This window comes from Parus major, chromosome 5, assembly GCF_001522545.3.
Source record: "Parus major isolate Abel chromosome 5, Parus_major1.1, whole genome shotgun sequence".
In the NCBI taxonomy this organism is placed as follows: domain Eukaryota; kingdom Metazoa; phylum Chordata; class Aves; order Passeriformes; family Paridae; genus Parus; species Parus major.
Window position 1 is genome coordinate 44,572,493 of NC_031774.1, and position 16,668 is coordinate 44,589,160.

A 16,668-nucleotide genomic window follows, 5' to 3' on the forward strand; every position below is an offset into this window, starting at 1 on the left:
AGAGGAGTTGTCCTGGCACCCCATTTCTGCACTTTGCAGCTTTTTGGAATAATTTTAGGAGTATGACAAACCTAGTTGGTAATCAGTCTTAAGAGTAGAATAAAATAATAATAATGATGACAGTTTAAAAAAACCCAAAACCTTACATTATTCTTTCTGGAAATCAGTGAACTATCTTGCTCTTTACGCAATAGTTTCAACAGAGATTTATTTAGCAGTCACTAAAATGGATAAGCATATCTATTTTGGATTTTGTTGTACAGAGCATAGAGCACATTTATTGTAAAAATTTTTAATCAGCTGATGCTTTAATGTTACAATTGCTTTTGACTCAAGCCAACATATCTCTAACAATGTAAACACCTTCTACAAAACCAGTCTCTTTCCTACCTTCCTGCCACTTCCAAATGGTAATGGTATGTTCGGGATCCAGCCCTACGGACAGCAGCAGCTTGCCAGTGGCACTGAAACTGACTGAGCAAACGCCCTTGGAATGGTAGCACCGCAGTACTGACAGTGTCTGCTTGTTCATTGCATCCCACACATGAATAGAAGGAGCTGTAGCTACACAAATACAAAAGCATTCCATTAATACTCATTTTGAAAATGTGATAGTTTCCTTATTGAAGAGGTCAATACTTTTTAATAAGCACTTCCCAAAAATTGCTGTGATCAGATGGGGGGAAAAAGGAAAGAAAAGAAAGGAAATTTTGGCCTCCCTTTGGAAACCAATTTATGACAAACATTATGGTCATTAGGTAGCATGAACAAGCTGGCCTCATTACATTACCAGAGATGTTAACTTGTCACTTAACTTGTTATGGGAATTGTGAAGCACAATACAAGTTCTAAAAGCAAGCTGTCTTCTCAGTTTTTCTTCTAGTAAAATGTAGAGCAGAATGCTAACTCAAAAACCCTCATTAATAAAGCCACTCATCAAAAGTGTAACTTCTACATGGGGCTTTTGAACAACTGATAGCTGCAGAGAAATCAGTTTACAGTGCAGGGCCAAAATCCCCTTTCTACAAAAAGGTCACCGGTCTGAAATGCTTACTGTCTTAGGAGAGCATCAGCCAAACTGTCAGCTTGCTTACCAATGTAGAACTGCAATATTCAGTCTCCATTGTTTAGGCTGCAAGCTCTCTACAGTAAAAACTGTCTTTCCATGCTACTAATGTATGTGATTATCTCTACCGTGATGGCAGCTGTTTTTTTCCCAGATGCAATGCCTTCTCAAAAGATCTTGCAATCCCAATATATTTTACCATCTCTGAGCAGCATCTGTCCAGGACAGTAAGATTTTCAAACTGCTTCATTCCTCATCTCTAATACATTTGGCTGCAGAGTCTGAAGGTTACTGGTTCTTGTCATAGACCCAGATTCACATAAACTAAATTCTCTTTTGGATTCATGCTTTGTGTTTCTAATCAGCTAAATCTAGGCCCTCAAAGGCATGCATGTGATGGGAAACAGTAGGCACAAGGACTTAGGCAAGTTTCAGCCACATGAAACTCAGTTTTTGAGCACAATTTCACAGCTGTTCTAAAACAGGCTTTATAACATGCTTCCTCAATTATTTTACTTCCCATTGGAATTTCCTCTCATGGCAGCAACATGATGTTATCATTACCTTTTGAGAGGTACTACAATGTAGTATGGATATGCCATTAAAGCAGAAAGGGCCAAAGTTGACAGAAAATAGCACTTCCTAAAAATTTCAACAAACTCCTTGCTGTTCTTATGGGAAGCTGAGGGAAGGGAAAGCTTTAGTATGGCTCTGAACTGTTTTTCACTCTTCAACACTTCCCTTGGTAAAACTCTGTATTACCCTTGAATTGTGCACCTGCCCTAAAACCTTGGCCAAAAGTTTTATTCTGGGTGGCAGACAGAAACTCTCACCTAGTTTTCCTGAGTAAGAACTGACAAAATTTTTCAGAGCAAGATCTGCAAGACAGAGAACGTGGACTCTTAGGTCCTTGTATATGATGGAGTCCTTCTGAAAGTCTGTCCTGACAGTGAATCTTGCCTGTGCACTTTCACACGAGATATGTTCTAAGGTGTCATCTCCTCCTGGGAGCAGTTAGATAAAGCCACCATGGGCTGGCAGGACAGGAAAAGTCTTCAGTAAGGTGGACCAAATCTACACCCAGTCATTAGAAACCTTTATTCGCCATTCCAGCCTAGTACAAACATTACTTCTTCAAGAACCTCTGCATCACTCTAGACAACTGAAAATTGGAACTAGAAAAGCTAAAGTTTATCATACGAAGGATGCCAAATAGCCTTCAATAAATTTTAAGTAAAATATTTCAACTTTCTAATGAAAGCAGGGGGCAGTTTGGATTCCAGACTAATGGTTCCAGAAAGAAGAAAAAAGTTGAGTGTTTGTTTCAAGCAGTGACAACAGAATTTAGTAACATACACAAGCTCAAACTGAAGTTGAAGTAAGAAGAAGGCATGTGAGACAGCGAAAGTTTTTAGGGACCGTATGCAGGACTAAAGATGTTCTTTCATATAAATATCCATATCATCACTGCTTTTTTAAATACAGGTTAAAAGTGTGGGAAAAGGTACCTATATTCTTCCTCCCATCCTTAGAGCAAGCACCATTTGCCATATTTAAGAGAAGTCAACACACATTAAAGATGTCAATATACATTTGTTCTTACAGAACAAGCTTTAGATCCACACGAAGATTATTACACTTTCTAGTACACATGACCACACATTTATGCATCTCTGAAGATTCTTCACAAGACATTTATGGCTGCTCAACAATGAACTCGCTCGCACATGATGGTGATGAGTTTTTGAAATTACAGTTGAAAAAAGAAACATATTAATAAAAAATATCTCGGTCAACACTGTCAAAATGTCAAAGACCCAAAATGATAGAGGAAAAATTAAACTGACATCATAAAAAGCATTTTGGATCAGTGGTAATAACTGCATGACAGTTGTACATAAATGTGAAAGGTGATTCATTTTTTCACTCAGTCACCTAGGCCTCCTCAATAGAATTTACTTTAGAAATGAATATTTAAAATTACACTCAACTGAAGGTCTAAACCAAATGTTGTCAGCCCCAACATATCTACAAAACTGGCAAGCATACACAGGAATGCTACAGAAGGAGAATGTGTTACAAGTCACTAATCACTAAGCAGCAAGAAGGGAATATGCTTCAACAAGACCAGTTTTTAAGTGTGTTCTAACATTTTTAATTTTTCTATATTTACAGTATGCTGAGCTGTTTTGACTTATATTCAGTGCTGACAGAAATATGACTGATACATGGGGTTTAATAAACTAAACATGAATTCACATCACTTATGGCTCTACAAAGCTGCAGATGACTCCTAGATAGACTAACTACACCTGAAGATGTTAAAATTTTGTTTCCCTTACCTGACATATCTGCTGAGTCTCCTGTAATGGAAAAGCAGCAGAAAAATAATTAGATCAGAAATAAGATAAGTGCTAAAGAAAAATATATGCCACATTCAGCGTAATTTCTTAACACACACCTTGATCTCATCTTTTTGCATTGCAGCAGAACCAATACTGCTGTTAAAGATGAATAATTACTGATAAAAGGAGGTCACATCAGAAATAAATCATAGAACGAATATACTGAATGAGTGAATGAATATATTTTGATTTCCATTTTGAGCTACAAAACTAGATTTTGGTGTATGTTAGGTCTCTCTCAGACAAAGTAAATGAAAAACATTTTTTCATGTCATTGCTATTTTAACAAATTGAGAAAAAATGCTAAGTAGCATTTGAGTGCCTGAAGATTCAACAAATATTTTGAAGATTTAAATCATGATGGTGACACTACTTGTGCCAACCATATCAGTAGGAAAAGAAGCAGCAGTTTAGTACGTTCTTTATAGAGTATATACAATCCTTAACATCACTTCAAAATAAAAAAAATAAGTAGTTTTGAGATATTTCACTTCCAGCTTATCTTTCATTCTCTTCTTAAAAGTATATGTAATTTTTAAGTGTCATCTGTCCCTAATGTGCATGCTTTAATTCACATAACAAAGCATTTAAAATTGTTCTACTGCTAGTTGATGTAGAAACGATTATGAAAATAAAAAAAGGATTAAGTCTTGTGTTTTGTTTTGGGTAAGTTGAATACTGTAGAAAAAAAAATCTTCACATCCCTCCCATACAGAAAGGCAAACAGGGCCAGATTAAGAAATATGATGAAAAAGCAAATTCTCAAAGACAATACAAGATTTGTAATTCCTGCAAATGTTCTTTGCAATCAAACCATAGACAAAAATCTGCTGATAATTTTTTCCATTTAAGTAATTTCCATTAAGAAATTGTTTAAAATTATGTGAGGCAAGAAACTCACCAAGAAAAGAAACTATTTTAGCTAAGCAGGTAATATTATCAGTGAGTCAATTTTAATGAGACATGCACCTAAAAATCCAAAAGACACAGGAAAGCTGGTAATAAACTCTGCAGAACTGATTGGATTTATATGAAACCTCTTAAACAAACCTGAAGGGGGAAAAAACTATTTTCGGCTGAAATCAAAAAAGGGGGTTTTTTTTGTATTCTATGCATTGAGGAAAATAATATGGGTTTGAGTCTGCTGAGAACCAATGGAAGTTATGAAAACTACAACCAGATTGTAGGGCTACAAAAATCACTATTCTACAAAATCTAGAAACAGAAATTTCTACCAGTTATGCTAATGCAAAATGGGAAATTTTTTTTTCTTTTTTAAACCTGGTTAGTTCATAGTTCTTAAATGTCACTATGAAATATATATATATATGTTTTCCCTCTAAATTTCAATTTATTTGTAGTGAACACCATTAGGGTTTTTGTACTGTCTAGAATATTAAGACAATATCATATCCAACCACCAAGTAGGTATTATAAATCTACCTGATGAGGTAAAACCTACATAAGATTGACATGTATTTTAAGAAATTAAGGTTAGTTCTATTCAGCTTCTTTGGAAGGGCTATAACTCTTTGGAAGGTCTAACACAAGCTGATAGTTCAATACAACCAGACTAATTTAATGGGGCTTAAGATTTCTGAAAAAATCGTTTTGATAATACTCCAAACAGAATGTAATTTTAATCTTTCATGCCTCAATATTTTTGTCAAGTTTATTCAATTACACTTGAAAGAACATATAGAGAGGGCAGGTAACTGAGTAACACTCATGCAAACAGAGATAGCATAATCAAATATTTTTGTGATTTATCATGGATTTACAGGGCCCTGGTTGCATGCTGTTATGTTAATTCTTTTTACAAAAATACAAACATACCTACTTGGCCAGTTGCCACTATGTTGGTAAACTTGGGGTGCTGATTCACAGTGAGGCACAAAATATCATCATTGTGTTCCTGGTAAAATGACTGAGAGCCTAAAAATAAGAAAAAAAATCAAACCCAAGTTCAAATTTAATTAAAACAATTCTACGCACATAGAAATGGCTAATGTTTGAAAATTTTATAATATTTGCTAGAAAACAGCATTATGGTCATGTTGCATTTTGAAGAGTAAAACCAGAAAACAGAAACTCTTATTTTTTTGTCTTGACTTCAACACACAGCACTCAGTAACTCCAAACTATGCCCTCAAGTTTTCCACATTAAGTTTTTAACTGTCTCAGAAACAAATGGCATTGCATACTTTTATAAAGGTCTAAGTTATCTAAACTCACTTTATTGAGTTTTTTGGGAAGGAATGTATGTGATACAGATGGCTGAAAAGTAAACCAAATAAAAATATTAACTTATATAAATACAGATATATTAATATAAATAATATATATTATATATAATAATATAATAGAAATAATATGATTATATATTATATAATAGGTATATAATACATAATTATTATATAATATAATAAATACGTTAATATAGAATATTAACTTATTATTAGATAAAAAAACTTAAATTACAATTAGCCCATTGTTCAGCTCATTGTTCATTAGTTTCTCTGATCACTTCAACACGCAAATTTTAGCAAGCTAATACCCAAAAACCCAGATCTTTACTTCCTTTAAAGCCCAATCACCAGGAATGTTTCAGTGCACTTGTTTGCTTATGCAGCTATTATGAATATTCTCTACATACTGAAACTTTAATAATAAATAATGAATTACAATTAATTACAATTAATTAACAATAAGCAACAAATAATATTTTTCCACATATTTTTACAATATTAAAGCATATTAATTACTTTACAAACAGTAACTCCATGTGTTTGAAGAAACATTTTTCCTCCAGTGGGTTTTCTCCTACCTGTTGCCACATTATACAAGATGCCAATAGATGCAGTGTGATAAATTACATCAGCACCATCATTCAAATAGTGCACATTGTTCCTGCAGTCCTTGCCTCGATACCCAAACACCAGCTCCAAAATTAGGTCCTGAAAAAGATATCCTCGTCAATGGACATGCAAAACCTTAAAGCAGTCATGAACTTCATAATCTTCTGCTCATTCTTGTCACTCACAGCTATGTCATCCTTTCACACCTCTCAGGGGATGCTGCAGAATGTGCATATAATACACACAGACATATATACATATATATATATATATATATATACACACTGAAAGAGATACTCATACACTTGCACATAAATAAAGTGTAGTGAAGAATAAAGTTATTTTAACGCAAAAGACACTAAGAAACAATGAATGGCAAATGCTGGTCCACATCTTAATTCCAGCCAGCAAGTAGAAACCTAAATTACAGCCTAAAACTTCTAGAGTGCTGATGTCAAAATGCTGTTTATTATGCTACAGAAAATATTTTGCAGAATCAGCAATATTTGGGTTGGTAGAGAACTGCATTTTCTAAGATGAAGTTTTTACTTCAGATTAATCAAAAATTGGTATATTTATTTGCAATTGCCACCACAGATGCCAAAGCTAAACCCATCATAAACAGAATTTTTTAAATTATTTTTAAAACTCTTATCAGTGATATTTTTAATGATTTTTTAAAAATAAATTTGAAGAAGATTGGAATAAAAAATGCTTAATTTTATTAGAAACAATACACCATTTAACAACCCAATTATCTAAACAAGACATCCTGCTTACTACAGCCAGTTCTAAAGTTTCGTGATTACTAAGAATTGAGTTATACTCCATTTAATTTGCAAGAAAAAGAAATACAGTCTTCTTTCTATTTACAAGAAAAACTTCTCTCCTACTTTTTCTATTTACCCACTATTCAGTATTTCCACCTTTGATATACTTAGAATAAAACAATCATTTGATGTGTCCACATGTGTGTCCATTTCTGGCAAAACAAAATCCTAAAGGAAGAGAAGAGCAGCATTTTTCTTACCTCTATAGGTCTCTTTTTTTTCCCCACATTATTTGTCTGAAGTTTCTCCGGCTGTGGCAATGCCCTACTAACTGGTGGTCTGAAATAAAGAACTGTGAATAAGAGAAGGCTGTCCGTCACCCATTCCATACTAACAGTACCTTCCAACCTGCTAATGCATAGGGAAATCTTATAGCCCTGTCACACTCAACTTATATTCATACTCATCTTTAAAAGAAATACCTCTGTCAAAGGAGAAGGACAAAACCTAAAAATCCTTTGTTTAATATGCTAGGTTTTCTAATTCTTCCACAGTCCATGGGGTTAATGCAAAAGCTTCTTTTAAAATGACTGACCACTTTTAAAATAATATTCTTCACTTTTTCCAGCTATGTTTTCAAGGTACTTTCATTTCTCTGCAGCTGATTAGATTTCTGTTTTGCTGATTAGAGGCTTCTCTGATTAATCTAATGATGCCTCTGCCCACATGGCCTGCAGCAGACCTCTAACTTCTCCTACTTTTGTAATAGTTTCTAAATAACAGCAGATGCACCTGCCCATTCACTGTTACATAACTGAAATGAGATACTGATCAAAGCTTACGTGGAAGTAAACCAAGACCATGCTGCATAACTTATGTTCCACTGTTCTGAATAGCCCAGATTTAATTAGAAATATCAATTAGATATGTTTAACAAATATCCATAACATCTTTCACATTACATTCAACTGTACCTATACAAAGAAACACACAAAAAATAAGCTTTATTTATTAAATTTATGCAACTATTCCTAGTAATTTGCAGGAGCATTGATTATTGATTCTATAGATACAGCACTTGTGGCTGTGATTTAAGCTTGATCTTTAAGAGGAACAATTAAATTAAAAATAAATTCTATGTACAAATTCAGTGATATCCAGATGATTTAATCCAGTATGCAGTGTAATAAACTAATATCAAACATGAAGCAAGAGGCCTCTTTCATATTCTTTTTTAGTATGAAATATTTCTATTCTCATCTCTGCTCTTGAGTAATGACTTTGATTCAAAATAATGACTGTCTCTTCTCAGAATGATAGAATATGATTTGTTTGTACACTGTGTATTTTGAACGACAGGTGAAAAGTATTTTTTCAGTTATTCAAATAAAATATTATTTTCTTAGATTTACCTCCTTTTCTCTGCCTAATTTTAGTGCAAAACAGCTCACTCCAGAATGCTTCAAAAGATTTTAAAATTTTAATTTCAGATTTGTCATTGAAAACTCTGCAACAGTCTCATTACTGTTCCTCTAGAAATTACCAAAACACAGCATAAAAAGCCCTTCTTCCACTTGTCAGCCTCATATTTGACCCAGAGCACTCAAACCTCATCTCTTTCCTCCTCTCCTACCCTGGTCCTAATTCACTTATGTCCATGTAACACAGAGGGAAAAATGAGTTGGAGGGGAAAAAAAAGGAGAAAAATTAAATATAGCAGAACATATTTGAAGAAAGCAGTAAAAACTGAAAGGACACAGAGGTTTATGTTACTGGAACTGAATATTTCTCTGCTGCTTGGTTCTAGAACACAGCATTTTTATAACATTCGCTGTCTGTAAATCCCTTGTGATAGATTTGAGATAGATAAATTGGAGAAGAGGCAAAACAATCTCACGTTTTACAACTGCTTGAGAAGATCATCTGTACTTAAAGGCTCTTCAGATACAAATACAGGTTGATATCATCCTTAAGTAATCATTAGAGTACATTCACATCTGTCCATTACCATGCAACAGAATAAAGTGAATGTACATTGGTCAGGAAAACTTGAACAGTTTTACTCAGCTGCATTATCTCACAGGTCACATAAACAATTTATCTGTCTGTCCAGGAAAGACTAATTCTATATTGATCCAGAGCAGTGGAACTGGAAATTATAAGTATGCATGCATTTTCTTCTCAATTAAGTTTCAAGATAACTACTTGAGCATTTAAAAACAGGAGTGCTGAAGGATATGAGAATACATTTTCAAAGTCCTTTTCTAAAGGTGTGAAAGCTGAAAATATTTTAGATTTGCTGTGTAATGTGCAGCAAAGTGACTAATGGCATATACAACACACAGTGGTCATACACCTGCATGCAGAACTGACTGCATGCTCAAAAACTGTGTGGAAAAGATGGGAAGGACATGTTGGGGTGAATTCACGTATGGATAGGGTCAGTTTTAGCATGGGGAAGGAGAGTTCCAGCCATCTATCATAAGGGAGATAAATACCTCAATATTGGCACTTTATTTTCAACATTAAAATAGATTTGGTATATATATTTTAATATTTCTTGCTATGATACCAGAAAAATTGAGTACAGGCATTTTGAAGCAGTTTCTGAAACAAAAAAAATACCATGTTCACAGTTTTAGACATAGCTTAAATATTTACTACCCATTTTTGTATGATGTATTTCATTCCATATTTTCCTTATTGTTACTGAGTATCTAAAGTTACTAACGGAACAAGGAATGATTTTCTGTTATATGTAAAATCACCACCGATTCTTTGAGATCTGTGGTAACTTATAACAGTGTGATTTACAATATTTATTTCTGATTTAAAAATACAAGTATTATTTGGGGCACAATTTCATAGAGCAAATTACAATTGTTGGTACAGAAGAAAAAGTCCCTTCCTGTGTGGGGCACCAAAGTTGCCCTTTATACTTAGTGGGACTTGCAGAGAACTTAGCAACTGATTTTGCACTACTCTTCAGCATGAAGTGTCCTGCACTGCCCTCCCCAAAAGGTAGGCAAGCATAAAGTATAAAATGAATTTTAAAAGTACGGAGGACTTCTTTCCATTTACCCTTGGCAAGTTCTTCAAAGTCATTTGTTACACTTCACAGAGGTCTGATTTCCATTAGAAGATAATGAAGGCTGATAGTTTCAAAATACTACTTCTTGACAAAAATGACTTATAATTATTTTCATGTGTCCTATGAGCAGCAGTTGCCAGTTTATACTCATTAATGCAGATGCAGGGAATCTAATGCTTAAATAATTTAGTAGCATATACACCTTGACATGTCAGGCGAGACTGTCAAATCATCACATGTAAAACAGCTTTCTACTAGGGGGCTGGAAAGAGGGCTAATCTTTATATTTTTATAAATATTACTGAAAAATACTACTTGTGAAACATAGGAAAGTATAATAGTTCATGGAATTTGAGTTCATGGTAGGTAAAACTATCTAGCTTATTGTATGAAACAGAACTACAATGAATATATTTAAATTTCAGGTTTTTCATACAGCAATATTCTGAAGAGTGATAGGTGCATGGTATGGCACCCAAAATGACAGATGGCTTTTAAGGGAAATAAATGGGAGGTGGCAGTAAAAGATGGGCTAGATAAGAAAATAAAAGCATTACCTGGAACCTCTTTTCAGCAGCAGACAGGAAAGAGAAAAGGATTACTTATACAAGTTTGGCTAAAATTTATGTGCCAGTGAATTATCCATATAGGTAATTATTGCTGACTTCCTGGTTTGTATAATTCTTTTTATAAGGGCATTATTCACTTCATAGACTATATAAATCTATTATTTGTAGAGAAAACTCCCATTCACTTAAATGGGAATTATGAACACACGTTGGCATGAGAATATAATTCCTTGGAATAACTCTACTGTAAACAGAGAAAAAAAGCAGAAGCAGAACCAAAATCCTCTGAACTATACCAAGTGTCTAGAGTCAGCAAACACAACACCTGACTAATTCAAAACAAGTTGTGCAGGTTTAACTTCCTGAAATAAGCTGATGGATGGAACAGTCAACTCACTATTAAATAGAGATGTTCAAGTTCAGTCACAAAAATACATTCATTTATAGTAAAATAAAATTATCTCAGCTAATCAGAATGTGTGGGGTACTGATATATACTATTTTTTCATGACTACTTAATTCAGTTTATGTTGATTGAAGATACTTTGCACTGGATAGGTTTCCTCAGTCATTTATGATTAAATACTCCTATATTTTGGCTATATAATTTGTCTAACCAAAACCGATTATTAATAATTATAGCATACAGGCATGTACAGATTATTTCCTAATATTGCAGTCAATAGCATGCAATTCTTCAAGGAGTACAAAATTCAAATACCTCCAGATATTTTTTCACAACAAAGCAAGGACTACTTGGATTCTGTTGATAAAACCAATCTACACAGATCATAAACCAAATGCAAATCTTCCAGCCCTCATCACTGGGCCATGCAATCATTTCTCTAGACATTTCGGTTTTAGTTGCAAAGTGAAGAGATTTTTTTCTTGCATTAAAAATTGAGATTATTTGATAAGCCTTTATTCTTCAGTAACTGGCTTTTTCATTTCTTCAAAGCATGGGTTTTAGCTCACCTCTGAGAGGAAAAAATAATTACCTCCAACTAGTAAAGGGAGACCATTCTTTTCCATCATATTGTTCCAGTCTACAGTTTGCAAAATACGTAACTAATAATAACTAAATTTCGGATTGGAAAGAATGACTTCTGAAATGTCAGGATTTTCAGTCCCAAGGTTAATGCTCTGCACAAGTGTACATTCCAATGGACAAAAAAGCTGGCTTAAAAAACCCCTATTTTTTAAAACCGGGGTTTTTTTTAAGTTAACGTTAAATTTAAAAAATTCTGTAATTTAATTTGTTCTACAAATATGGTAAACAGAGAGAAGAAGCTGCTGGTGTAAAGTCACTTGCTATTTTTCCCTTTTCATTTTTATTCCTGGCTTCCCCCCTCTCCCAAATCACACAAGTTTACAAAATGAAAGAAAATAAAGATGATTTTTTACAAAAAGAGCTCTGGAATTTGTATTATTTATATTCATATCACAAGTCACTAGACTGGCAAACAAAAGTGGAATTGCATTCTGTTCATTTATCCAAAATATATACGGAAGATGTCTGTATTAAATCTCAGAATTTCTCCTTCAGTGGCAATTACAAGGAGATAGTTGTGAGCTTTGGATTAAAAATGTTTCATTTCAATAACTCCTTTCCTCTCTCATTTCACTGGAAACACCATTCAGATTTATTTACTCTGTGTATTGAATACAAAAAAAATTCTTCCCTTGTCAACCTATAAAGGACTAGTTTGTAAATACTTTTCAGGTTGTTTCCCATTTTGAATACATAAGGATCTAAAATAAGCTATCTATTTTTGCATCTGTCAATATGTGACTATACACACAAAAAATGCTCAAGAATAAAATTAATTAATAAATTAATTTAATCAGAGTCAGTTTTGCCACAACACCTGGTTGTGAGTTATATCTGGGAATGTATGAAGAACACCAAAGGAATTTTCAAAATATATAAGCTGCAGGGGTCTTTTTATGCAAGATATCTCAGCACATGGAATAAGTAATGGTTTTATCTGCTTGCAAATCTTTAAAACTGATGATGATAAAATTTTACTGAAGCTCCTGGTTGTTTAATTTTGAGATCTCTTGGTACAGCCATTTGTCTGGAAGGTACATTAATCACAGCACTGCCCCTTTCACAGCCACAAATAGCCAGCTGCAGGGAGTGTAAGAACAGAATAAGAATGGAGCATTAGACTCCAGAGGCATCTCCCAACTTTCAGTGCCGCACAGTTCAGGGAGTAGCTGAGTCAGAAGCATTTTCAAACTCAACCATGATAGACTTTTTTTCTGAGTAATTTATCTAGCACAAAAATGTACTAGGAAAGAATTCTTAGTAAAGGATAGAAACCATTTTCAAATGTATTTTGTGCTGCCATAATGCTATTACACAACCAAATTACACACACAGTACACATCTTTTCACATAAAAATATTTTCTATAAACATTATTATTCAGAAATTATAAATAATTCAAATTACAGACCAAAGTGCTGCCTCACAGCAGTGCCATTCTGTGTTTCCCATAAAAGTTAAAGTAAGTATTCCAATTTCAATGATAAAGCATGGTAATTTCACTGCTAGAGAATAGTATTTTTTTAGTAGAGCTGGTGTTTAATGCTGCAAACAAACCTTAGACCAACTGAATCTGAATGAGACCTTGAGTCCACAGGGGCAGCTCAGTCTGCAAGTCTGCAGGTTGGCCAGAGGATTTGTCGTGCTGCAAATTTCACAGCAGGTTTTTGCATATGTATATATTCTAAATAGAGCAGGTGCAGAAGTTCATAACCTAATGCAGGCACCTACCCTAGGGGCTCCCAAGTGAACACGACGTGGAGCAGCAGCTCAGATCCTCGAGCAGCACAGGTGCGCTGGCAAATGCTGCAGCCAAGGCAGGAATGCTCCCTTCACCCACGAAGCTTTCGTGGCTCCAGCCTGATGCTGCAAGCACTTAGGCAAGCTCTCAGACATGAAGTCAAGCTGCTCCTTAGCCACTCCAAAATATTGAGGAAAGGAGGATGAGGTTTGATCACCTCCTCCCAAATACTCCAGTGTTCACTCATGTCAACTCAAAGTTAGAACTGCACTTATGTTTTGTCCCTTAACCCTTTTCTACCCATTAACAAGCTACTCTTTACTATTAAAGAGCTAACTTCACTCCTTTTGCAAATTGTAACTACTTTCCCATGCAGCTTAAGTTATTAAAATGCATTTAATCCTGGACTTCATGTACATGAACTTACCTTACTACCCCCTGCCTTCATAGGAAGCAAAAATAAAGAATTAATAGAAAATCAAAATTAGTATCTATGACAGTAGACTAAAACATTTACCAATCTTACACAATACTAACATCAGAACAGAAGTTAAAATACATACAGTAACCATACTCTGGTTTTATTCTTCACAAAAAAAAATTTCTTTCAAGTCTTAGGGCCCCAAACTTTTCAACAATGCAGATAATGGAATTCTTTCATGATCTTTTTTTGCATTCTGAGTCACAATTTAATTACCTTACTACAGAATTAATTTTTAGTAATTTATCTGAAACTGAAAAACACAGGTCACTCAATTTCCAGAAACAGTTATTGATAGAAACACAAGAGGTTTACAGTTTCATTAAAAGAAAAAAAATATTAAATCAAAGTTTTCATACCTTGCACATTATTTCTTTTTGATTTCCACATCAAATACATCACATTAAAAAAGAGAAAGACCACCTCTCATAAATGCAAGACAGGGAACCACAGCTTTATACACAGGCTTTATTCACTCTCTCCTACAGCACACAACTTAGAACCAAAAGATGATACGAAACTCCTACAAAAGTCATGCTGCATTTCCCAACAAGAGTATCACAGACCTGTCCAGCTTCACTGTGGAACGAGGCTTGAGCATTGCCCCAGAACTCCTCGCATTCCTGCAGAACTTTCTACTCCCCTATTTCACCACATCCTTACACCCTTTTACATCCTCCTGCTTTCCTTGCTTCCCCCCTCTCTTCAGTATTAGCGTTCCCCAATTGCTGTATTAGGAATCTCTCCTGCCTTTTTCCCCACAAATACAGTCCACATCTATTTTATGGATAACAAACAACTTCCAGGGTCCAGTGCTCAGCTGCAGATTCTACAACAGCTAATATTCTAGAGGTTATAAATTGTTTTTGTTCTTTTTCATCTACTTTATATTCTGAGTTTATTATAGTCTGCTCCCCATCCCATTCTCTTCTAAAGCACACAATAGTGAACAAAGATATAAAACTAACACTGCAAAGCAGCCAACTTCATTTTCCAAGATTCATTAACAAAAACTGCAGAACCACTGTGGATAAAATTTGTCAAAGAAAGGTAGAAATTATGTGGAGACTGAAGCAATGCAAGAAGCAATTAGAATTAAATTCATCAGAGCAGTTTGTTGGAAGGACCAAAAAATAGAGAGCTGTCCTTCACTAAATCAATCGTACAGGCTCATGCCCATAATGCCATTGCTAACTACCAGTCAGTAGTTCAGTTTCCAAAAAACGTACTGTTAAACAGCAGCAAATAATTCAATCATCTCAAGGAACTCCCCAAACATAAAGATATGCAAACACAGTTTGTAGCCTTTTGTGCTCTCTGAAAATAGATACATTCTAGTCCTTTGGGTCACCTTTCTTTTTTTCTTCAAAGAATTGTTTATTTTTATCATACCCTTTTAAGTTAAGAATTATATATTCCAATATAATTTTGTTGTACTATTATCTTTTCTTGGTTGATTTCTAGAATTGTAATTTAGTAATTACCTTTCATCTAAGGTTGGCTCCTTTTGTTGCAGATGAGGCTTAATTCCAAACATTGGTCTAATGTTTGTTGATAAGGCTTTGATGGTGTAATTAATTTCATTTTCCCTTGTCACATCACTGTCATAACCTAACAAAACCAGAGGGAAGAGTATCAAACCAAAATAAGGTACAAGAACAACAATATAATCTTAAACTGTACAGATTTCAGCAATGTACTAAATTACAAAAGCAATTATAGCATGGATTATTAGTAACATAAATACACAACAGGAAGAAAGTAGCTGGGAATAACAAACACTGTTAATAAAAAACAGTAAAAAAAAGATTTCCCTACAATACCTTTGAGGAAAAAAAAAATTATTAAAGAGTCAAGGGGCTTTAAAAGCTACCCCAATTCTGCTTGGTTGGCTATAACCACAATCTCTAAAAAAGAACCTCGCTACCTGACACCTGCTCTTAAGACCTGTAAGATTCAGCTCCTGGTTGTCCTTGGTTCCAGGACCCATCCATTACTATGGAATTTATAGGTCTGCACAAGGTTCCTACACAGTGCTTAGGGACAGCAAGGCACATCAAGATGATGTTTATTATAGTAAAATAAATATGTGGGAAAAGATAAGTTGTGACAGGTTTGTTACTTACTCTCCATTATTTTGTTTTTTCAAAGATAGAGACTACTAATGCCAACAATGTGAATAGTTCTTAACTCTGAAATTAACAGGACCTGACCAAGAGAAACTTCTGTGGATAAAGACGTCAATGTCTTTTCCTGTAAATCTTCACGGACCTGGCTCTCTTTTAGAGTACTTTTGAACATACAGCTTAAGAGGGTTCTGTGTAAAGCAGCTGAGCCTAGGGAAGATTATAGGGCTAAGATGTTATAGCAGGTCTCAAGCAGAGGTTGAACAGAAACTTTGAAGATTGCAACTTTTGACTAAGAAAGTTAAAGCTGACGAGTCCCCCTATAGGCAATTAATTTACTTTGTGAATGTACTCTTCAGTACTTTTAAGAGAGACGGTGATTAAAAATCATTTTCCAATAAATGTTTAATATGTCTCCAATATTTAATGTATTTCTTTGGTAATTTAGCATGCTTAAGTGACACCTGAAGTTAATTTATTACACAGAACTATTTAATGAGTAGCAGTGATA

At 34.3% G+C, this 16,668-nt stretch overlaps 1 protein-coding gene across 3 annotated transcripts in view; it reads right to left on the reverse strand.

Moving 5' to 3' along the window:
- The window catches only part of EML5 (EMAP like 5), a 102,463-nt gene that overhangs the window by 19,540 nt on the left and 66,255 nt on the right, over positions 1-16,668 (reverse strand). For 2 of the 3 annotated variants that reach the window (XM_015631711.1, XM_015631710.1), the window contains exons 27-34: positions 15,516-15,642; positions 13,978-13,992; positions 10,748-10,756; positions 7,360-7,438; positions 6,299-6,428; positions 5,308-5,406; positions 3,409-3,429; positions 391-564 (exon numbers count right to left, since the gene is read on the reverse strand). In XM_015631711.1, coding sequence (XP_015487197.1) covers positions 391-564; positions 3,409-3,429; positions 5,308-5,406; positions 6,299-6,428; positions 7,360-7,438; positions 10,748-10,756; positions 13,978-13,992; positions 15,516-15,642 — 654 coding nt within the window. The remainder of the gene's footprint in view (positions 1-390; positions 565-3,408; positions 3,430-5,307; positions 5,407-6,298; positions 6,429-7,359; positions 7,439-10,747; positions 10,757-13,977; positions 13,993-15,515; positions 15,643-16,668) is intronic. The other variant, XM_015631713.1, reaches the window with a different exon arrangement.